Source organism: Anguilla anguilla, chromosome 6 (assembly GCF_013347855.1).
Source record: "Anguilla anguilla isolate fAngAng1 chromosome 6, fAngAng1.pri, whole genome shotgun sequence".
Lineage (NCBI taxonomy): Eukaryota > Metazoa > Chordata > Actinopteri > Anguilliformes > Anguillidae > Anguilla > Anguilla anguilla.
The window spans coordinates 39,433,566-39,457,077 of NC_049206.1; the positions used below are offsets into that span (position 1 = coordinate 39,433,566).

The following is a 23,512-nucleotide window of genomic DNA, read 5'->3' on the forward strand; positions in this document are numbered from 1 at the left end:
TTATGACCACAATCAATTTATGTATAAAATGTGGTTCTCAATTACAATGCGTTGGCATGCATTAATAGTCCAAATCAAAACTGTTTTTCACCACCCCAGAAAGACAACGTTACTGAAAGGGAGCCCACATGGGAATATGTCCTATTGGACCTGTGAAAGCACTCCAGCAAACAAAACAGCTCAGAGAGAAGTGTGAAAGTGAGAGGATGACAACATCACAGCACAGTGCCACACACACACACACAAACGCACACATGTGCACACACATACACACACAAAGATAATATCTTTCAATAACTTACACACATACAGTGAGCTCCATAAAGGTTGGGACACAGACATGTTGTTTTTTTTTTTTTTGTTTTCTTGATTTGGCTCTGTACTCCACAATTGTAAAATTGTAATCCGTGATTTCACATGTGGTTAAAAGTACATTCTAAGCTTTTATTTAAGGGTATTTTAATATTTAAGGGTACTCATTGGTTTCACTATGTAGAAATACAGCACTTTTTATACTTAACCCCCCTATTTCAGGGCTAGCAAAATCTCTCACACACAGGCACACACACACACTCACACGTCTCTCACACACCGTGTGTGACACCACAGTGCTTGACCAGTAATTGGTGATCAAGTATAGCGATGGCCCAGAGCCTGTCACTACCCTCTCCCTGTGTCTGCATCATCAAAGCAAGGGGCGATTTGAGCTGTCAGAAGAGAACGGAGGAGACAACTTGCCCGTCTGATGGTCAAACAGAGGAGAGTAGTTTCAAGGCCATTACCCCATTCATCTGTCCCCAGTGCGGCGTAGCCACCACCACGCATAGGTTTCCCACATACCTCAGTCAAGCTGTCTGAGACAGCGTGTGTGCACAGTAAAATGTCCAGTGTTAAGTCAACTCTAACAGATGACATTTGGTCCAGAGTTGAATTAACACTGGGCATTTTACTGTGGGCGCTCACACAGGCTTTTGGACAGCACAATCATTCAGTAAGTGCGCTTAGAACCAGGATGGGTGATGTTAGCCCAGGCCTTTGTTTCTGCCTTATCCTGTCCTCCTCCTCCTCCTCTTCCTTCTGCTTTCCTCTCTCTTCCCCCTCCTCCTCCTTCTGCTACGGCCGCCATGCTCCCTCTGCTATTGTGGCCCACCCATAGTCACCCCCCCCCCCCCACCCCACCTGCCTTATGCTGTAGCTCTTTGCCTCAGCCTCTCAGTTTGAGCAGTTTGGAAGGGAATGGGCACTGGTGTGTAGCACAGGAGCCTTTGTTATGAAGGATGAAATGGCTTCTCTGCAGTCCCTGCCGAACCTGAAGTGCAATCAATCACTCCCCGGATATAGTTTCCATGGGCGTGTAGTCCGAGGCCTTGATTCAATCAACATTTTTATCTCATTATGACCCACGATTGAAGAATTCTGTTTTTGCAAACACTTTTATTGATGAAGCCAATAAAAGCCAAAATATTCTAATCAGTTAGCTTCATCTTAACTAAAAACATTGTTACTGAATTGTTTAGATCTACACGCTTCTGAAATAATAGTGAAATCAGTTTATAACTTAACACATTTTTAATTGTAGGTGAAAGTAAAGAACGTGATTGAATCCAAGCGTAAGATTGCAGTCCATTGTCAGGCCATGCAGAATTAATAGGTGTTTAAAATAATTTCAATTAATTTAAAATGATAACAAATGTCATTCGAGCCTAATCTCAGAATTGCAGTGGAGGTTTCAGAATCGCAGTCAGAGCAAAGTCATTTCATGTATGGCTAAAACTGAGTGTGTAAAATGGAGGTGGGCTGGGCTGGGTTGCATAGCTAATGAATGAGATCTAATGACCAGCAATAGCAGCAATGTTCTCCAGTCACGTATTAGTGATTTGATTTGTTTCAGCCACAGTGAATAAGGTCTGCCTCTTGTGAGCTTATCAGACTTGAAACGTCCTCCAAACTGTTTTTTACTTTCTATATGAGTTTTTTACTTTTAAAAATTGACCTTCGTTCACTCCTGATCGTGAAGGTCCGTTGGCTGTAGGTTATATTTTAACAGCACCTGCTCAGCACCTGCTGCAACAGGTGCCTAAGAATTCTATCCAATCACTAGCTCCGATTATGCAATTAAGGAGGAATGAGGAGCGGAGGCCTGTGGATCTCAGTGGACCTCTGCTACACTGGGCTGTAAAATCTACATTCATTATGGTGCATGGAAAGGAGCTGACATCTTTTTTTACAACCACTCAATATCCCGGCTGTTGTCTAAAAATCGCTCCCCTGAAACACAGGGACTTGTAAATGCTCAACCTTCCGTGCATATTAGAAATTATGCACCGAATATGCAATTATTTTCACCGAATATGCAGAACATTACATATGAATGTGGCAATTATTATATGTATATATAATTTGAAATACATTATTTAGATTAGATTTAATTTTGTAAGGGAAAGCAACACATTCTCAAAGTCATTTCAGGTTTTAGGTGAAGTTGAATGTACATTACGCTATGCTGATATAATTGGAATATATGCAAGTGAATTTTAGATGTCTTTTTAAAAATGCATGCATGGCTCCATTACATTACACATCATGTATTATACATTATACAAGTGCATTCTGAAAATGGCTTTACAGTATCATAATTAGTCATGGCATGATTGCATTATTCAGAGATGGGAACAAGTATTTAGAAATATTGCAACATACAGTATGTACTTTCATTTTCTTGATTATTTAGTATTTGTCTGGCTTATTTTTTAAAGTATTGCATTTGAGGCTTTATAGCAATAGTAATATACTAACATTAATTAAATGTCTTTTTTTAGTATTGGATAGAAAATTGGTCAAAAGAATAAATCCAATGTGTCCCAATCGACATGTGAATTACAATTTGACTAATATTTCTGTGTTTTAAATCTGTATCTTAGGAAATCTTTTTTTTCTTTCTTGTCTCATCAGCTTGTTACTAACCATAAATTATTTGCAAAATACCTGATCATGATAAGCTTTGTGATAACATAATCCGATATACATAAGATAGTTCTGAAATTTCAGTATGTCTGTACATTTTGCAACATCACATGAAACAAGGAGACCCCTGATCACCTATTCAACACATAAAATTATGAACCACCTGTTTTTGCTTAATAGAATTCTTTAGGTAAGACAGCCATTGAAACACAAATCACTTGAGACAATCTTCTTAAAGAAGCTTTCAAACAGCTCTCTGAATATGACATACTCTTTTCTCTATATTTTGTATGTATTCTTTTAATGAAGTCTCTTAGTTAATTGTCTCTGTGCGAAAGCCTGTCAAGGTTAAGAATCCCATTAGAGGGGTCACGTTGAGCTTTGCTGGATAATTAATTAGAGCTAACCACATCAGCCTCACCATGGAAGCTATTTCGTTTTCTTATGTGTATGGCTGTTCCACCTTTTATTTAGCCTTGTGAAAATTGTAACATACTGTCCTCACTGTGCCATTTCAAGTGGCCCTGTTGTTTGTAAATTGTAAAGATGTAGACATTTTTTGAATGGTTAAGGTAAAGAGCAATGAAACATATATATATATATTTATATATATATATATATATATATATATATATACATATATTATGCTCTAAAGAGGGGGGAATGCAGCAATCATAAACAGACGCGATGCACGATGCAGTATAATCCATAGGACCTATCTAGATCACCGCACTAAGAAAAATAAAAAATTAACTGTATGATCCTCAGCCCAGAAAATGCAGTTAAAGCTTTCTTTGCACAGGAATACGTCCAAATTCATCTTTTCTTTTCCGTACCAGTTCAGTTAACATTTTCAGTGCCTCAACAATTAAAATAACACCCAGAATTATAACGCCCAGCTATACCCTGTCCCGTCCCATGATAATATAGCTATAACCCCTCTTGTCCTTCAATTAATAAGTGAAATGACAAAAGGCAACAAAGTGTAATATTAGCTGGACAGCATTCATCAGGGTATTCTCTTTGTGTTTCTTGTGGTGGGAGAGTACTCAGTCAGTCCTTTGTGTCCTTCTGCCTCACCTCTGTATTTGTCAAATTAGACTTGAAGACAGTTCTTCGATTTTTTTTATTCCGGCTTTGTACTTTAGGCTGGGAGCTTCATGTATAATACATGAGGATTGTAAAACTTATCCTCTTTGGCTGGTTTTATTGTTATTCCCTGGAAAGAGCTATATTTAAACTTGTGTAGGTCACAGGCTTTCTTTCACACTGCCGTATCACCTGCAGAGCAATGAGTTCCCCGACTTCTCTGCTTCTTTTTTTTAAAGATAAACTCAAAAGTAGGGCCGGCCCTCAGTTCAAGCAGGAAGCTGGTGCGAGATGCCTTAAAACAGCACAATCGTTTTCATAACCACTGGACTAAATAACCCAACATTTCTGTGTCATGAATAAACCTAAACCTTACAAAGGGGGGATGAGTTGAAAGACAGGCCATATGGACACACCCATAGAGTTGGCTCTGTACTCCACAATTTTAAATTTTTAATCAAACATGTGGTTAAAGTGCACATTCTCAGCTTTTATAAAAGGGTATTTGTATACATATGGGTTTCACAGCACATTTTATACACAGTCCCCCCCATTTCAGGGCACCGTCATGTTTGGAACAAATGGCTTCACACGTGTTTCTAATTAGTCAGGTGTGTTCAATTGCTTCCTTAGTGCAGGTATAAGAGAGCATTCAGTATCTAGTCTTGATTCTAGACTTTTGGTTGCCTTTGAAGTCTGTTATTTGTGTTTGTCTACATAAGGAAAAGAGTTATACCAATGAAAGTCAAGGAAGCCATTATAAGGCTGAGAAATTTGAAAAAGCCAGAGAGACATAGGCCAAACCTTAGGCTTACCAAAATCAACTGTTTGGAAAATAATTAAGAAGAGAGCACAGGTGAGCTCAGTAATCAGAAAATGCCTGGTAGGCTAAGGAAGACCTCTGCAGTTTATGACCAAATAATTCTCACCGTAATGAAGAAAAAACCCAAAATACCTGCCCAAGTGATCAGAAACACTTTTCAGGAGGGAAGTGTGGATGTGTCTGTAAATACTGCCCACACAAGACTCCATTAACAGAATTACAGAGTCTGTACTGCATTATGCAAACCCTTAAACGTGGTAGCCAGGTTACAGTTTGATAAGAAGTACCTAAAAGAGCTTGCAGAGTTCTTGTGGACAGATGAGACCAAAATTCACGTATCAGTGTGATGACAAGACCAAAACGTGGGGATCAAAAGAACTGCCCAACATCCAAAGCAGCCACCCTCATCTGTGAAATCTGGTGGTAGGGGTGTTATGGTTTGGGCATGTATGGCTGCCATAGATACTGGCTCACTGGTCTTCATTGATGATGCAACTGTTTATAGCAGCAGAATGATATCTGAAGTGCACAGATGCATCTTATCTGCTCAAGCTCAAGCAAATGCCTCCAAGTCAATTGGACAGTGCTTCATCCTTCCGCAAGACACTGTTCATAAACATCCTGCTGAAGTAACATCTTGGAAAAAACTGGAAATTTCTTGACTGGCCAAGTCATTCACTTGTTCTGAATTCAACTGTACATGCGCTATATATGCTGAAGAGAAAACTTAAGACAACTAGCCCCTATAACAAGCAGGAGCTGAAGATGGCAGTAGTATAGGCCTGGCAGAGCATCACCAGAGAAAATACTCAGCACCTGGTGATGTCTATGGTTCACAGACTTCAAGCAGTCATTGCATGCAAAGCATATGTGACAAAGTACTAAACATGACTAATATTATGGGGGGGCTATATATAAAAAGTGCTCTAATTTCTACATGGTACCAAAATGTAGAAATATACCCTTAGCTAGAATCTGAGAATGTGCACTTCAACCACTGATTTGATTGCAAGTCTAAAATTCTGTACTCAAATTGATTTCAAGTCTCAAATGCTGTACTCAAATTGAGTACAGAGCCAAATCTAAAAAGAAAAAAATGTCTTTGTCCCGAACATTATGGAGCTCACTGCATATGTGCCTGATCTCATATACATGTTTTGGTTTGAAAGCTGGAAGGTTATACTCCATCAGTGCTGTGCTCTATTGCTGGATGGCTACCTTTAAAACAGAATTAGCAACTTCCGTTTCAGCAGTCTGGTATTCCTAAGACAACTTGTGATATCCGTCCACTGTGTAAGCACAAGCCAATCAGTTAAGTCTGATGGCAGCTCATTTGGCTGATTTTTAGGCAGGAAGATCTCAGTGTTGTTACAGATATGCACTGCTTTGTATGCAAAGGTTGCCAAAAGGGCTGGTCCTTTAGTCAGTCCATCTGTGTGAGGTTTTTGCGTGATAAGCAAAGCCAATGAGACAAGGCACATTCTCACCATGCTTAGCTGTGTTCTGAATGTAAACGCTGTCGTCTCTTTCTGGTGTCACCTCATCACATGAATGTGCAGCACTGTTATTATTCTGAATGCACACAGAACATCGGGTACTTGGGCCAGGGAGTTTGCAGCAGAACTTGTTCGTCCATCCATCCATTATCTATACCCGCTTATCCTGGTCAGGGTCACGGGGGGTGCTGGAGCCTATCCCAGCGTGCATTGGGTGAGAGGCAGGAATACACCCAGGTCGCCAATCTATCGCAGTTTCCTGGTCATCTTATTGTAATGATCCATATATATTGTACAGTTCTGAGGAGTAAATAGCCATTGCACTTTACCCACCATGCCTTGCTCTCACAAATGTTGCATCTGACTGTCGAGTCTCATGCTTTGCCTGAATTTGTGTCTGTGCAGCGGGGACGACCTTCATCTTCGGAAAAGGGGGAGGACTCATCACCTACATCTGGCCCAACAATGAGAGGCCCAGCACTCGAACAGACCGATTGGCCGTGGGCTTCAGTTCCACTATCAAGGATGGGATCCTGGTCCGGATCGACAGTGCCCCGGGTTTGGGAGATTACATCATGCTCCACATTGTGAGTACCACCCACCTCGCCTCCACCTGCACCTCTACCCATATCCCACGTAGTGTCTCACGGTCGCAATCGCTCACTGTCTCACAGTATGGTGTATGGTATACTATTAAACCACTCACTGAGTCTCAGTGACTCACTCTGTTGTACACTACAGAACCACTCGCCAAGTCTAAATGTGCTACATTTTGGTATAGTGTAGAACCACTGACCAAGTCTCTGTGTCTCAGTACGGTTTACGTTTTAGAACATGGACACACAATTCTGGGCCTTGGGGTCAGTAGTACTGCTGGTTTTTGTTCTCCCCCACTAATCAAGACTGATTTAAACCCGGGAAACTAAGTGAGTTATATCGGTGGGCAATCAGTGGCATTTATCAATCAATTGACTTTTGGGTAGAAAAAGACAAGCAGCAGTACTTCTCGAAGGCCGGGTTTGAGTATCGCAGCTATAGAACCACCTATTGTGTCTCAGTGTCACACTGAGTGCTTCTATAGTATGGTATATTATTGAAAGTTGATCAGCTGTGGCGTGGTGCTCCTAATTCTGCTCCTAATCTTAAAGACTTGTCTTGCATTGGATAATTTAATTGGTCTGTACAGTAAGTACTGTTACAATGAATGCAGTTTAAAAAGTAGTACTAACTGATGGAAGATGTTTTGGGGGACTTTTTTGAACATTTGAGCGAACTATCGTATCTTTAAATTGCGCCCTCTACTGTTGGCAAAAAGAGGTTCATCTTTAAAAAGCTTTAAAAAGCTTCAGTTTTGAATCTGTAGTAAGAATATGTCAGTCCTTTTTATCTTGCTTGACCTCAAAGAATAGGCAGTAGTAGTAATACACAGTTTTTTTAACCTTTATTATGTCCCAGTAGCTCACCTCTGTCTGATTCACATGCTCCCGTGTATGTGCTTTGTGTCCATCACTCAGGGTATCCACGTTCTCTGAATCTAGAGGCCATATCTTTATCATGAGATTCAAAGTCAATCTCAAAAGCAAAATTTCTCTGAATTCTTCAAAATTGACTAACTGGTAAACCTTGCTTAAATGGGGTTGGCTATATATGGAGTCAATGAGCTATTTGACTCATGGCTCTTTAAATGGAATTAAGGATTCCTCTTGATGCTCTTTGTGATGATGTTTTTTAATCACAATGAATATTTTGGTCTATAAAATATGGATAATATTGAGTAAAAAGATTATGATGCATTTGTAATATAAGACTTGTTTAATTTTATGAAGTCTGATGTATTTATTTAGTTTTCAAACACTGGTGGACACCATGTATATTGTCTGTCTGCCATCATTGGTGGACATAATGCATCATCACAATTAACCAATTACAGTGCCGTATAAATTCATGCATGTGATTTTGAGTAGAAAAGGCTTAGGCAGAAACATTGGGTGTTTAGTTGTACTGCTCTGTTTGAACTGAATAAACAGCAAATAGGAAATTTTCAGAAGAGAAAAGCATTTCATTTTATATTGATTGATTTATTTATTTATTTATTTATTTTGGATTCACACCAAGTTCATTTTGTTGTTTAAAAATTGTTTATTTACACCCCCCCCCCCCTTTTTTTTAAATTTCGGTATATTACAAAACCATTCACCAAGTCTCAGTCTGACAGTATGGTATATGGTATACTATGGAACCACTCGCTTAGTCACAGTGTCTCACTCTATGGTATAGTATTGGACCATTCAAAGTCTCGGTGTCTCAAAGCACTGTATACAACAACACCATTCACTGAATCTCACCGTCTCACGGTGCAATATTCACACACCTCAGGCCTCAGGGGTTGTTTTTCTGGTTCAATCCCACACAGGTTCTGTGTAGACTCACTGATGTTTATAGCTGGTGGATTGCCTCATTCCAGTGAATAGGATGAGCCATTCATATCAATGAAAGATACAATCTCTAAAAGAAGAAAAAAATATATTTTGCAGCAGCCAAAAAAAGACTGTTCTTATAGGACTACAGCAAAGGTTTTTCAACAGCACTGAATGTTTTAGCATTTCTCATACTTTCAAGAAAAAAAACAGCTAACAGTGTATGCTGTGGGCCAAACTCTATGCTCACACATACGAACCTTCTGTCTCTTTCTGACATCTGTGCTCATTAATAATGAATATGTGAATCTGGATCGTTTGAAATAAATCCAAGGATAGCCATATAGGCGTGTGTGTGTGTGTATATATATATATATATATGTACAGTGAATTCCATAATGTTTGGGACAAAGTTTTGGGACATGTTTTTTTTTGCCACTGTATTCCAGAACATTTTACATTTAACATTCACAATTCACGTGTGGTTAAATTGCAGCTTTTATTTAAGGATATTTTCATACTCTTTGGTTTCACCATGTAGACATTCCAGCACTTTCTACACATAGTCCCCCCATGTTATGTGTATAATCACTGGAGTTATGCATGTTTGGTGTCAGTGCAGATATACTGACATGGCTTCCACATTGATCAGTGTTCTGCACAGTCTTTGTGAGACGTGTCAAAGGTGGCGTTCGACGGTGCCAGCTGTGTGTTCTGACATTTACACATAAATGAGAAAACCGTTCCACTCTCGTGCCAAAGGGGATTTAAAGGCGTCTCCCGCCCCATCTACGGGGCATGCCAAACCCCAGCGCACTGGATTGGCTCATGAATTATTGACCCTGTCCTTTCATAAGCAGTCCAAGGGGACGGAAGGGGGGGTGGACCGGGAGTGGGGTTTTGTGGTACACAGTGCATTTCCCAGAGGCCTCTTCCTAAGGCTCCATCTGTCCTGCAGTTTTTCTGGCCGTTGTCGAACCCTGGCCACTGGGTCTCACCTCCCAGCCTGGCCCAATCAGCCACCCCCTTTACACCCTACACAATTCATGTCAGGTCCAAATAGAAAATCTATGGGAAGTTATTGAGGAAAATGCTGCAAATCCCACAGTGTGAATCACATGCATTCAGATTTTTTTGCTTGTTTCTGTGATTCACACATCTGTTCATATTGTACAATTTGAGGAAACTCACATTCTTTTGCATGGCAAATTGTTTTGTGGTGTAAAAATAAAACATTTAAAATGATTTGCAAATATGGTGCCCTCCAAAAGTATAGGAAAGATAGAGTGTTTTTTTTTTTTGCTACATACTCAAGGTATTTTGATTTTGAGATTAAAAGATGAATATGAGACTACGGTCCAGAAAAATTAGTTTTTATTTCATGGTATTTACATGTGTATATGTTAACCATTTTACAGAAAGTCCTGCTTTAGTTTTTGTGGGCGGTTTTTGCCTTTTTCCACATTTTCGGCGTTCCCTTGCTTTAGTAAAGGTTTATTTTGGCCTCATTTGTCCATAAAACTTTGTTTTAGAACTCTTCTGGCTCATCTTTGTGTTATTTGGTGAATTCTAATCTGGCCTTTCTATTGTTGCTGCTGATGAGAGGCTTGCATCTGGTAGTGTAGCCTCTATAAATCTGATCTCAATGTCTTCTGTGTACAGTGGCTCATGATATTTTCACCCCTGCCCCCTGGAGACACCGGGTGATGTCACAGACTATTGTTTTAGGGTTTTTCTTCTCAGCTGATTGGACTTGTCATCAGCTGCAGTTGTCTTCCTTGGCTGGCATGTACAGTATTTATTTCTGAGTCCACCAGTGGTTCGCTTCTTTTCCAAGACTTTCCAAACTGCTGTACGCGATATACCCAGTTTCTATGCTATCCTGATTCTGTCTACTCAGCTTACATATTAGTTTTTGTTTTTTTCTTTTCTTCAACCGTAGTTAGTCATCTGGTCTTCATGATGGTGTATAGCTTCTGTTGCCAAATGCAATCTCTACAGATGAAAACAAAGGCTAAAACCAGGACTAGAGACTCACTGCACTTTTATGTGTGAGTAATCCAAATGGAAACGCCTTCGAACAACTCACAATTGGGGACTCAACACAAAAACACCTGGTTCTGTAAAATAGTAAAACATGTACAAATGAAATTAAAACTGATCGTCAGTACTTTCTTCTCATATTCATATTTTGATCTTAAATCCAAATGCCTTACAGTATGTATGTAGAAACAATAACATTAAATGAAACCAGAGTGTATAAAACTGCCCTTAGATAAAAGCTGAGAATGTGCAGTTTAACCAATGTGAATGTTAATTGTTTGATTAAAAATCAAAAATTGTGTAGTACAGAGCCAAATCAAGAAAAAAATACATCTTTCTCCCAAACATTATGGAGCTCACTCTCTGCCAGATCTCAAACTTATTTGCTGCTGGAAACGTACTCAATTCCCCTGGTACCCTACTATGGCACTTAACTTTATGTTGTAGTTTTATGTATTTACTCCTTCTGAGTAAGCTAAGTATTAACGGCTGCTATCAGTTGTTTCCCTAATGACTCGCCATCAGCTCTTTATTGCCTAAACCTTTCTGTTCTGCACTTATGTAAGTCGCTGAGGATGAAGTGTCTGCTAAATGTCTGAATGGTAATGTAATTGGGTAGGCTATGTCTGCGCAGACTATGCACAGAGATTTCAAATGAAAAGGCATTTTATTAGGCCAATTAAGATATTGAAATGAAAAAATAAGTGATTGCATGGCATTAGTAGATGCATTTCGTGAATATTTAATGCTGTGCCTGAGCCGAGAATTTAAACAGCTTTTGATTATGAATGATTACTTCTTATTGATTTCTACCACCACATCTGGGTCATTACATGGGTCTTGCACCCAAGATGTTTACAAGCGGGTTCTGCCATATAAAAATATGAACTGGCTTTAAAAGGCATAGATTGCTGTCTCCACTTAATGGACTAGAGTATCTTTTTCAAATTTTCCATGTTCTATAATAAGGCTACTTGAAATATGATTTAGGGGTCTGGCTTGTCCTTTTGTTTGCCATTATTGCCTTAAATTCAAATTGCAATGGCTGTGAGGGTAGTGTTGTTCCTCATGCTGCTGCTCTTGTTATCTTAATTATTGTCATGGTAAAGGTAACAGTAGACCGGTTTTATTGATGCAGATGTTATTACATCTGTCAAGGTGATTGAGCATGTGTCCAGTATGCGTTGTAACGTCAGTGTTGGTCTGCTTCACCTCACAGGCTTTTCAAAAGCTGAAACAAAAGCCGTTCGGTATTATTATCCCTTGTGTCTCAGCGACCAAACACCTTTGTAAGCTGGCATTTCAGAGTCTTGGGAGGCGAAGTGATCTTCTGGCTGGAGGGTAAATCATCAGTGCCTCATATGGCACCTTCGTTCCAGAGGCAGACAGGAAGTGGTTTTCTTCCCCGACCCCCCCCCCCCCCCCCAAAGTCTCCATGGCGTATATGGACCAAAACGGGATTGGCTGCGCTCTTACCATCTGCTAACGAAAAGCCCGCTGCTGACGCCCAACAGGACACAGGGCAGGAAACACGAAGGTGTCGCGAGGAAGAACTCAATGGTCCGGAAAATTTATATAAATTTCTCTCTCGCCGCCTCTTAAGTCCAGAAAACTAATTGGAGAAACTTCATTTTCTGGGGAGGGGGGATAGGTAAAATGAAAATGAAGAGCATTTTTGATTCTCATTTCCTTAAGTGATGCGAAAGGCTTGCTGTGGCGCTCTGGAGCGAGTCGCGGAACCGCATTTGTGGGGAGACGCTCTCTGGTAATTAGCAGTAAACGCCTCCATCCCCACCGCCTCGCAGCACGGAGGAAATGCATAATGAGGGAGCGCACGGCACGCGTCTGAGACTGCTCTCGCGGAGCGGGGGCTCATCCGGCGCCGCGGTCCACGCGCAGGCAGTCGGGGCCGTTTCGGCTTTCTGTCGAAAAAGAGCTTTCCAAAATCGCTGACCGCCGTCGCGTTCTCTGCGCAGGAAACAAATCTAGTCTTTTTCAAGCCTCTGAATTTTTCATGCAGCGATTTCCTGCTGTGGTATATTATTTACTGCTAGGTTTCTGGACCGAAATGCTAGAAGACAGACAGATTTTTAACATACATAAATTGCATTTGGACTTGAGTTTCCGTATATCATTGAGTCCTATACAGTATCGGCTGCTTTGGTCAGTACTGAGGTGTGGCATGTGTCAGTTCTGCGATGTGCACCAGTGCTGTAAGTGTTAGGATGTTTAAATCTTTTTAAACATTGTTTTATGATTACTCTTTTTTGTTTTTTGTGAGGACTGAGTTTCATCTCATTTATTCTCGCCAAAATGAGATAGCTCAAGGTAAAGATGACTGTGTACTGTGAGACTGCTATAACCATGATTAGTATTGACTCTGCTCACTCTTTATCATGGAGTTGTGCTTACCGACTGCTCAAAGGCTTTTGATTCAATCACCTCTAATGACTTTCACAGGAGTCCAAACAAAAGTTGTCAATCTCTGTAATATAAAACAAAAAAAAAAACATTTTGACAATACACTTGACATTAATTAGACATTTTATATGATTTTATATAACATGATTATGTTATAGTCATGTACATAATTTATGTATATCAGGTGATTTCTATTTAAATAAGTGTGTATGTCCTGTACTTGAACAGACTGACCCGGGATCAGGGGGGACACTCCAGCATGGGCTGACAGCACACGCTAGTGCATTTCCCTCTTGTCTGCGGAGACCATTGAAACAACTGTTTATTCATCTAACCCTGCTGTATTGTGCAGGGAGTGGAAGAGGACAAACCCCAGCACTAATACAGTCTGAGGGTTGTCATGCTGTGCAGTGTTTTGCACTGAACCACCCCAAGCCTTTGACAAAGACCAGCAGACGTTTCCACCCATAGAGCCAGTAATACTAATGGCGGTGGGGGGGAGGGGTTCCAGGAGTGCGGTGTTCACCGAGACGCTTCGCACGCATTGAGGCAACGCCAAGTGAAAGATTTTCACAAGCAGACGCCTTGTCAAAGCTCCTCACTTCAATATTTACTTCTTCCCCACTGCATTGCTCACATCTCTAACGGGCTTTGAAAAAGTATTAGAAAAGGCACGGGTGACTGTGGCACCTTCCAAAAATTTCACGCATTTTCGATGCATACAGTCGAGCTGAATACTCGCAGTAGCGATTCAGAGAGCAACAGCAATGCCCCACGGAGGATTCCAACCCACAGCCTTCTGGTTTCAAGTTCCTAGGCGGGTGCACTGCCTTGGAACATGGCTGCCGTGTAGTGGGTCTGGCTGGCGAACAAGGTTCTGTGTGCTGTCTTTTATCTCAGATACGATTGCTCTTTTTCTGTAGTGAACGCGCTGTCAGGATCTCACATGCGAATGCTGTGTGGTGTTTGTTTTGGCAGATGATTGAGGTTAAGCCTTGTTTGCGCTAAAGAAAAAAAAAGATGAGTACAGTTTTAATCCCTCATGGCCACGTAAACCACACAGGATCACAGCCAAAGAACTGTAAGTCGCTTATTTAAACAGGAAAGTTAAAATCTCTATGTAAAATGCATGCAGTGGTAATATGCATTGGTGAACAACGATACGGCATGCCCTCTGAACAAACCTCAACCCGGCCCATAACCCTTAAAAATGTGCACTGCTGCCAGCGCGTTCTAGATGGTGATCTGTTAGGCGCATTGCGGTTGACATTAGCTACCCGCAGGAGGTTGCGCCAACATCGCCATTTCGTTTTCCTCCCGGGGGTAAGCGGCACACGCGCGTCCCACACTGTGTACACGATGACTGGAAGGCGGAGAGGTTCGCGGGCGCAGCTCAGACCCGCAGCCAGGCAGCACATTACGCAGTCAGAGCCGCAAATCCCATTACCCGCTCGAGGTTCTCCACTTTAATTTTGTGGAAAGAAAGTACAAGTTGTAGGTAATTGGAATCGCATTCCCGACAAGTCAACACAGGGGACCAGAAATGAGATTGGAGCAGAATAAATATTGCATTTTGCGCAGCGCCGAATCTGTCTTCGTGAAGCCTCTGTTCCAGACTGGGCGCTGTTTCAGATGTCTGGGTTGTTGGGGGAGTAATATTTTATTTTTATTTTTTTTTAAAGGTTTTGTGTCGATTTGCATAATACTGACAAAGTTGAAATAGCCAAAAAGGGACATTCAGTTCTTCTCCCCCAGGGGGAGGGAATCGGTATTAAATTCCCAGTGTTAAATTTGAGGCGTTAAATTCCTGGGGTTCTGATGATGGCCCTCAGAGGATTCCGTGGAGACCGGAGGCTCTTGATTTTTTATCTTTACGAACGGTGTCAGGCCCATAAAGGATGTTCTAATTGAGTCAATGCCCCTGTCCTTATGAGCCATTGCGGTTTTAATCCGACTTTAAGCGGGAAAAATAACCCTTCACTTTCTAATCAACTCGCAAACACGACGTTATCACATTCAGATTTCCCACAACTATGTATTTGTGGTACCCGCTTGTGTCGTTTGGCCGCTGTTTGAGAGTTTCTCGGTGCGTGGTTCTCCAGAATGAGCAGTTGTATCCTCAGACAGTGAATGTAACACTGCCGCATACCATCACCGCACAGGTATTTAAAACCCACCGGAGGCACTGAAGGAGTCCACGGGCTGAAGGCCTCGCGATCGCGCCCCTCTTTGATGAGCTTCTCCTTTAATCCTTTTACCTTTGATTTATGAATCGATAATTCAAAGCTCAGTATTAAAGCCTAATTCCGTCTGAGAGCTGGCCTGCCCTCCCTCCTCTATGGCTTCGCGAAGGAGGTGGAAGGTGGGCAGGGTGGTCATCTGATCCTCTCTTTGTGATTGGAGAGGTGGGGCATTTGGCACCTCGCTCACCGGTCGTTAATTAAATCAATTAAGTCGAGGGTCAGGATTTCCTTGTTCACTCTCTTCTGAATGATGGCTATTAGTTGCCACCCTCCAGGGCCTATTTCTCACCAGTGACTGGAGACAGTGGTGCAGTAATCCAATGCCCCTCAGGCCATTTGTGTTCTGGGCCCGGGCAGAACCAGCCTGTAGGCTGAAAGCTGACAGATGAGACCTACATTTAGAAACTGAGCACAACTTCGTACAGGCAGGGACTCAATGAGAAGGTTGTAGCGGTCATTGGAACCCTCGAGCTTCAACCTGTATGGGGAAAACTAAAGTAGGAAGTTCCTGTTTTTCCACTTAGGTGTATGTATGTGTGTGTGTGTGGGTGTGTGTGTGTGTGTGTGTGTGTGTGTGCATGCATGCCAATGTGCATGTGTGTGTATTTGCGTACGTGTGCGTGTGTCTGTGTGTGTGACTGCATGCCTGCATGCATGTGTGTGTGTCTGTATGTGTGTGCGTGTGTGCATGTGTGTGGTTTCCTTTCTTTATGGGTGTGTGTATGGCACCATCACATGACTGCTATCTGTTCTATGGACAACGCTACCCTCAAGAATGGAAGAATACAAAAATTGTCCCTGTTTACAGAAAGAAAGACTGCAGAAATCTCTAGGTTACTTTGAGTCTTTGCCTGCGTGGTGCTCTACCAGCTGGTAACAGACGTATCGGAGAACATCATCCCTGAAACCCAGCGTGGCTTCAGATGAGTGTAGCACTGCGTGCGTGATCTTTGTGTCTCAGTGGGTGCCAGAAATGTGCCAAGAGCAAAAGAACAGTCTCTTCTGAGGCTCCATTCATCGTAGCTGTCTTTTTAAGGCCTTTGTTGTAGGAGACCAGCAACTCTTCTGGGAAATACTTTACATACTTGGAGTTCAACCAAGAATGTGTCTTTCCCACTGTAATATTCAACATGCTCCTCACCACTGTTACCATCTTCGCACATAGGGCAAAGATGACAGGTTCATCATACAGACCAGCCTCGAGAAGAATCTGTTCAGTCTCAGGTGATTCTAGGCAATTTCCAAGGTCCCATTCCACTCATCATAGAGCTACAGCATGCGGATAACTGTGCTTCTCTTGAACAAATACTAGAATCCATGCAGCAAATCTAAAGCCGCAACATTCAGATGACTAAGCACAAAATGTGTGTGTGTGTGTGTGTGTGTGTGTGTGCATGTGGGTGTGTGTGTCAGCCTATGTGGATGTATGTATGTATGTGTGTATGTGTACGCAGCGTGATAGTTTTCTTTTTGTGTGTTTTTTGGCTTGTGAAATATAATTGGATGTTCAGTGCTACAAGAATCATCAAACTTTTTGTGATATCGTAGCACAGTTTGTTCTGAAAAATCAATATTTATAACTGATATTATTATAAATATATAACCGTTATTAGCAGCAACAATAACACGGTAGTAATATTGTAACACAATATTGCTTTGTCAATATAGCAGTAAACACAGGGACAGAGCTGCAATAAAGCACTATCGATTCAACGGCAGCAAATATTTGGGCTCATTCATATCATCTCTTTGTGGACATAATGACGACGCTCGCGACGGTAATAACCCGCGCTCCGAAGGCCATCGGTGGGGGGGCGACCTCCGAGTTTCACGCTCTTCGTGAGAAAACCGCGCCTGGGAACGCTCAGCTGTGAAATTTGCATAGGCGACGGGCCGGCGCGTGGCTCCACCCGCTGCGGCTCCACCCGCTGTGACTCCGGCGGCGGTTGCTACAGCTCCAGCGCCTGCACTCAGAAGTGCACTCCTGAGCGCCCGCCTAACACATCCGTCAAGATCTGTCACTCACGGGCTCCCAGCCCTGTTAGCGCCCTCAGAATGCCACTATCGTGGGTATAACTTGCGGAGGGGAGAGGAGGAAGTGAGAACTGATCAAGCCCTAGCAAACAGCACAGCACATATCCACGCTCCCCTGTGGCTCAAGTTCTAGTTGGCGCCATTGATGTATATTTCATGGGGAAAAAAAAGATGAAAAATTCAAGGAGAAACACAAACATTTTTTTTTTTTCTTCCCTGGCTTGTATTCCTTGGGGAGCGGTCATATATACTCTGCATTTCAGTCATATTTTATGTGTGTGTTTGTGTTTGTGTGTGCGTGTGTGTGTGCGTGTGTGTGTGTGTGTGTTGTGTGTGTGTGTGTGTGTCTGCGTGTGTGTGTGTGTTGTGTGTACGTGAATCAAAATCGATGACTCCTTTTCCCATTTTCCACACCATCAAAGCACTAATGGTGTGAAATGAAACTCCTCTGCTACAATCTCACCCCCTAAAAACTGTAAATTAAGTGTGAAGGTGTTTTCAGCAGGTATGCAAAGCTCAGCTTTTTAACACACCTTGCCATTATTTCCGTCCTCCCCTTTAAAATTCCCTGCCTCACATGATATCTTCTCCCAGACCACGTCTGTGGAACATTACGGGAATGTTCTGTCCTATATAATCTCCCAACCTTCTCTCAGAGTCATGAGATATATGTTTCAGGCTGGCCAAAGTTATGTTCATTCACACTGCTTCCAGTGGCCACTCATAATCAAGCTAATCTTATATAACCCTCCTGAGAATGATTTAATGCAGCCACCCAGTCAACACTGTAATTATTGTTCTTACAACCTTTATTTTGCTTGGATATCATATTTTCTAGGATATTGACTTATTTTGCAAATTTGACCGAGCCAAGACAAGGCTAACACTGCAGGATAGGAGATAAGCAAATAAGAATAAATAAAGACCAAGCCATAAAGATGAAATCCCATTAAACAAGCGATATCAGGGGACATAATTCCATAAGACTTATATGGGAAACAAATCTATACATAAATAAAATGTTATATTCTGCAGTGAAATTAAATTAACTATCTGTTTAAAACCCCTTCACGTACATAGACAGGTCTGTTGGAATATGCATTCATTCGGTAACAGTACCTGCCTTTGAGTCAGCATGTGTTCATTAGAATGTTCTGGAAGTGCAGCACTCTGTAACACATTTGAGCTGTGTTAACCCTGCCCTCGGTGCAGTGCGTGCGCAGCACATCAGCGTGAAAGACTGCTTTTTGCACAGTCATCGACCAGCTTCTTTACAAACAGCCTTTCGCTTCATTAAACTAGCATTAAGGCTGAGACCAAAAGTCAATGTGCTCTCCGACGCATCAGCAAAGAGAGACGTTCCTATTAAAGGGCTGCGGGAGCACATCGGCATCTGCTTCAGATGAAAACATTCTGTCGACACAGTCATCCACAGCCCGTGTTATTTTGGCACCTGTCCTGTTTGCAGCTAAATGTGACAGCTCGCTAAAGCCTTTTCACAGCCTCCGTTTCCGAGCCTCAGAATAATATGGAAGGCTTTGATTCTGAACTTTGTTGCTGTCCCTCGGAAGACGCATGCACGATTCCCACCGTGAATACAGAGCAGGGAGAAGGGATTTCCAAAATTTTGAAGTGCCACAGATTGTGCCAGATCTGAAAAGTGTCCAGAGATATTTTTATTCTGTTTGCAAGACACAAAGCTCTATTTTTCTGTTTGATCTTTTCACTCTGAAGAAAGAAAAGTATTTCTTCTGCTTTAGCCAGCAGGTACCTAATCCTAAATGAATGCATTTTCGAAGGAGCCAATTTCCCTCTCTCTGCCTTTTTTGAGAGCGGCAGATAGATTTTTTCCAGTAGATTTATTCTCTAATGTTGAAGTTTATCACTTGAGCAACAGCAATTCATCATCCCTCTCTTGTCGATAATCCAAAAAGAAGTCAATTTGCTAAATGTGCTTCTTTCTTATTTATTTATTTCTGAATGTGACGGCGTCGCTGGCGGGCCCAGCGGCGAGCCGGCCCCAGAGCGCAGGACTCGGCGGGGTGTAGCGGGGCGCAGCGGCGTTCTGCTTTTCGTCTGCTCCGCCGACATCAGCTCCTCCTGAATCACCGTGTTCCTTTATCGCCATCTTTTCTCTGCCGCTTTTTTTGTTAATCAAACTCACACTGAGAGAATTGTCTTCTGAGAAAGAAGGGAACTATTAAGGGTAATTTAGTGATGAAACTGGAAGAAACAGCCAAACTCTCATCTAGTGAATCAGTCAGTCTGTCAGTCAGTCACTTAGATAGTCACTCACTCTCTCAGTCAACCAGTCTGTCCGTCTGTCAGTCTCCCTCACATGTTCACTCCCTCAGTCAATAACACATTAATTCACTCATATATTCTGACTGATTTGCTAATTTACCCATACACTCACGAATTCACTGGCTCTCTGTCGCCCATGAAATGACTTGAATGCCACAGTGGGTAATTGAAATTTAAGTTGACTTCCAGAAAGTATACTAGTAGTGTCCAGGGATGAAAAGTAGGTATACTTTTCATAAGTGCACTAAAACACCACTATAAATATATGTGATTCAGTATACTTATTTGAAGTACACTACAGTAACTTAAACCAAAGTATACTTTTGATAAGTATACTAAAATTCCACTATATGCAATTTAGTATACTGTACTTATTTTAAGTCTATTGAAGTACAACTTGAGGACATATATTTGGAAATATACTTCTAAAAAGTACATTTCAAGCATGCTTTAAATTAAGTACAAAAACTATAAGTACTCTTGAAACATTTCTTAAACTATTTTGTAATACACTTAAATATACTATTTTTTTGACTTGGGCAATATGGTTTGGAACTTAATTGTGGAGTTGAGGTGGGTCACAAAAGATACCGATGCCTAATTCCTGTATAATAATTGATAAATTAAACACTGGACTTTGTTACTGCAAGTGCATTTGTTTCTACATAAAAAATTGAATATACGGTATATCAGACCACGGTTTATAGTTGGTTGTGGAAGGTTTGGGAATCCCCATTGTAGATGGTCAGTTTGTAGTTTTGAGTTGCAGTCTGCATTCTTCATACAGAGTAGAATAAAAAAAAAATTCCTCTACCACTTCAAAATGGTAAGCACCCGGAAGGGACGTCTTTTGGGGATTGACAGTTATCATTTTAGATGGTCTTTTTACAGCTGACATAGTTGTTCAAACATGCTTTTTTTCAATTCCTACTTTGTGTCTCTGAAATCCTTCAAATGTTACTTCTTGGTGTTCTGTATCTTACCTGACGCCTCCTGACAGTTTGATACATGTATCCACACTCTAAGGGTACAGCGGGGAATACTCTGACTTGAAGCAGTTGCATCGCAATTGAAAATGATTTGGATATTGACTGTGACAATTACACATCACAAGTAACATAATCACATCACCCTGGGTGGAGATAAAGGTCTCGTTGCAGCTCACACATCTTAGTGGATCTGTCTGTTCTTTGTCTGATGGAGGATGTGTGTGTTGGGGATCCGGGGAGGGAGGTGTTAGGATAGGGAGAAGTGACATAGCCAGGAATCCATTTTTAGGTTTTTAGATTGGGCACATTTTGACCCCCACACACATACCCAGATTTTGTCGATGATGATAATATGTTCAATTAAAATGGTTACAAATCTATTTTACTACAGAACTAATAATAAAGAAAACTGTGAGAACATAGGTGCAAGTGTGTGAAGGTGGAGGACAACAGGCAATCAAAAAGGAATTGACTTGATTCGACAGGACTCTAGCTAATGCTACTCATTGTCCCCAAAATTGTATCTAGATTATTGTGACAAATGTGCAGTTCTGTTCTACTATATATTGTATTCAACCAAAAATATAGCTCTTTTCTGGATTTGAACTGAGCAGAACTGCAGTCGTAGTAGTGCAAGAGGTGAGTGCGCTATATCCCATTATTGCATTACATTGCAGTATTTATATGCTTAATGAGATTCCATAGCTGACCTTTTCAACCTGTTATCCACTCTAACAGTGAGACATTTATTCCGTTTAAGTAAAAGTACAGGTTAATGCTCATGCCTGAAACTGCAAAGCTCTACCTGGGATCTGAGCCAACAGCTCACCACAGACATAGCTTAGAATCCCAGCTCTTTAATAACTGCACTGTGCCTTTACTTTGGTTTGCTGGTTCAACATGTCAGCACATTTACTTGGCTGACCATTGAAGTGTCTTGGGTTTGTCCTAAATGGCTTGTTATAGGACTTTGGTTTGGAAAGGTGAAATCTGTATCTTAATATTGCATAACCTCCGAAACAGTCTTACAAAAAAAGATGGACCTGAATGGCCGGATCTCATTATTAAACTTTTTTTTTGTGTTCTCACATCGCATTCCTCAAGATTTCTTGAATTGAAAGGAGAGAAAAAGTAGCTTAATTAAAACAGAATTTTTAATATTTTTTTTGCATTCATGCTGTCTCATTCTGATAATTTGCATAGATGATATTTTTGAATGTCTGATGGATAGTTTTCTTACATTACTTCTACTTAAATATGTTATCAAATACAATAATATATGCATGTTCTTCGCATCAAAAAACCTGCGTAACTATAATAGAACTTGTTTTTTGGACAATAAAATCCAACTGCTGATATGTTTGGGGGGTTAAAATGGCAATTTAGGGGATTCATTTTCAGTAGCTCATTTGGAAGTACTGTAAGTGCTCTTAACTCTGGTATGGTTTAGAGAAAATGCAAATGCGTGGGAAATTTATCCCGCGAGCATCTTCGCTTTCTGCTCCCCGCCAGAGGCAGGAGACAGCAGGCTCCCTCGCATCGCGAAGAAGATGGATCTTGTTTATCGGTGGAGTTTGCGCGAAGACCCTGACAGCTGCAGCAGGGGGAATGGTTAATGCAGATAAACCACTGTGCCCCAGCCTGTGCTGAAACAAGCGTGCGTTCGAAAGCCAGGGAACATGGCATGAAACAGCTTTGGACCGTAACCCACAATCATCGACCCTCAACTCTCACATCCTGGTGCCACAGATTCCACACACTCACAAGATACTTGGTTCCTTCCATCCTCTGAAGCTCAGAGTTGCCAACTTTGGTCAGCTGGCTGGACTGAGATTGTGGCCTGGTTGGGGGGATGGATGGGGAGGTAAGTGGCCATTTGACAGTCTCTGTCAGGGAGAGGCTTTGTTTTAGTTGCGGTCCTTTTATTTGGCACAAGATGTGTTTGGGTAGTGTAAGTCTGAAGGCATCCCTGCAAGCTTCTAAACTACAGGAGGTTCCGGTTATGGAGACTGAACTGGGTGTTAACACGGAGTTCATTATCTGGTGGACCAACAGAATCCCTTCCCCACCAGGCCAGTGACATCTACCCAAACTGGTGTGATATAGCACTTATGGCATCTCAGATATTCCACCCTGGTCCATGCCCAGGCTGCAATTAGGCGCAGTGGCATTTTCGATGGGAGAGAGTCCAATGCCCCCCCAATAGGCTCAAGCATGCGCCGCCGAGCTGGCTGACAAGCACAAAGCGATGCACCATTCTCCCGTTCGCTGCCCGCGTGTGAACCGAGAGACAGCTCTGCCGCACGGAACAAAGCCGATGAATCAGACGTCGCCAGCGAGGCTCCGGCTTCTGAAAATCATTTTTATTTATGCAATAACACAGGCAATCTAAAAATATGACAGATCTATGCGCATTTAAGTCAACATGCAGAAAACACTGTTCCTTATTGCCACGCTCAGACGCTACTGCAGTTTTATTCTTATCAGTTGATGTGGTGACACAGACCTCAGGGAGTCGTAAAAAAAAAAAAAAAACACAGCATCTAGCAATGCTGTGCGCAAAACAATAAATGATGTTGTTGTATAAATATGATACACTTTGAAATATAGCAAAGTAATGTAAAAAATGATGAATTCTTTCAGTTTCCGGATATTATGTGTGGGCATATGAGATGCTGCTGGGTTATGT

The 23,512-nt window shown here is 41.6% G+C and overlaps 1 protein-coding gene across 19 annotated transcripts in view; it reads left to right on the forward strand.

The window, feature by feature from the left end:
• LOC118229641 (neurexin-3a-like) overlaps positions 1–23,512 on the forward strand; it is a 325,684-nt gene that overhangs the window by 230,417 nt on the left and 71,755 nt on the right. For all 19 annotated transcript variants that reach the window (XR_004765703.1, XR_004765704.1, XM_035421791.1 and 16 more), the window contains one exon: positions 6,778–6,959. Coding sequence is in view for 17 of the 19 variants with exons in the window: in XM_035421791.1 (XP_035277682.1) it covers positions 6,778–6,959 (182 nt within the window). In the remaining 2 variants the exon portion in view is untranslated. The remainder of the gene's footprint in view (positions 1–6,777; positions 6,960–23,512) is intronic.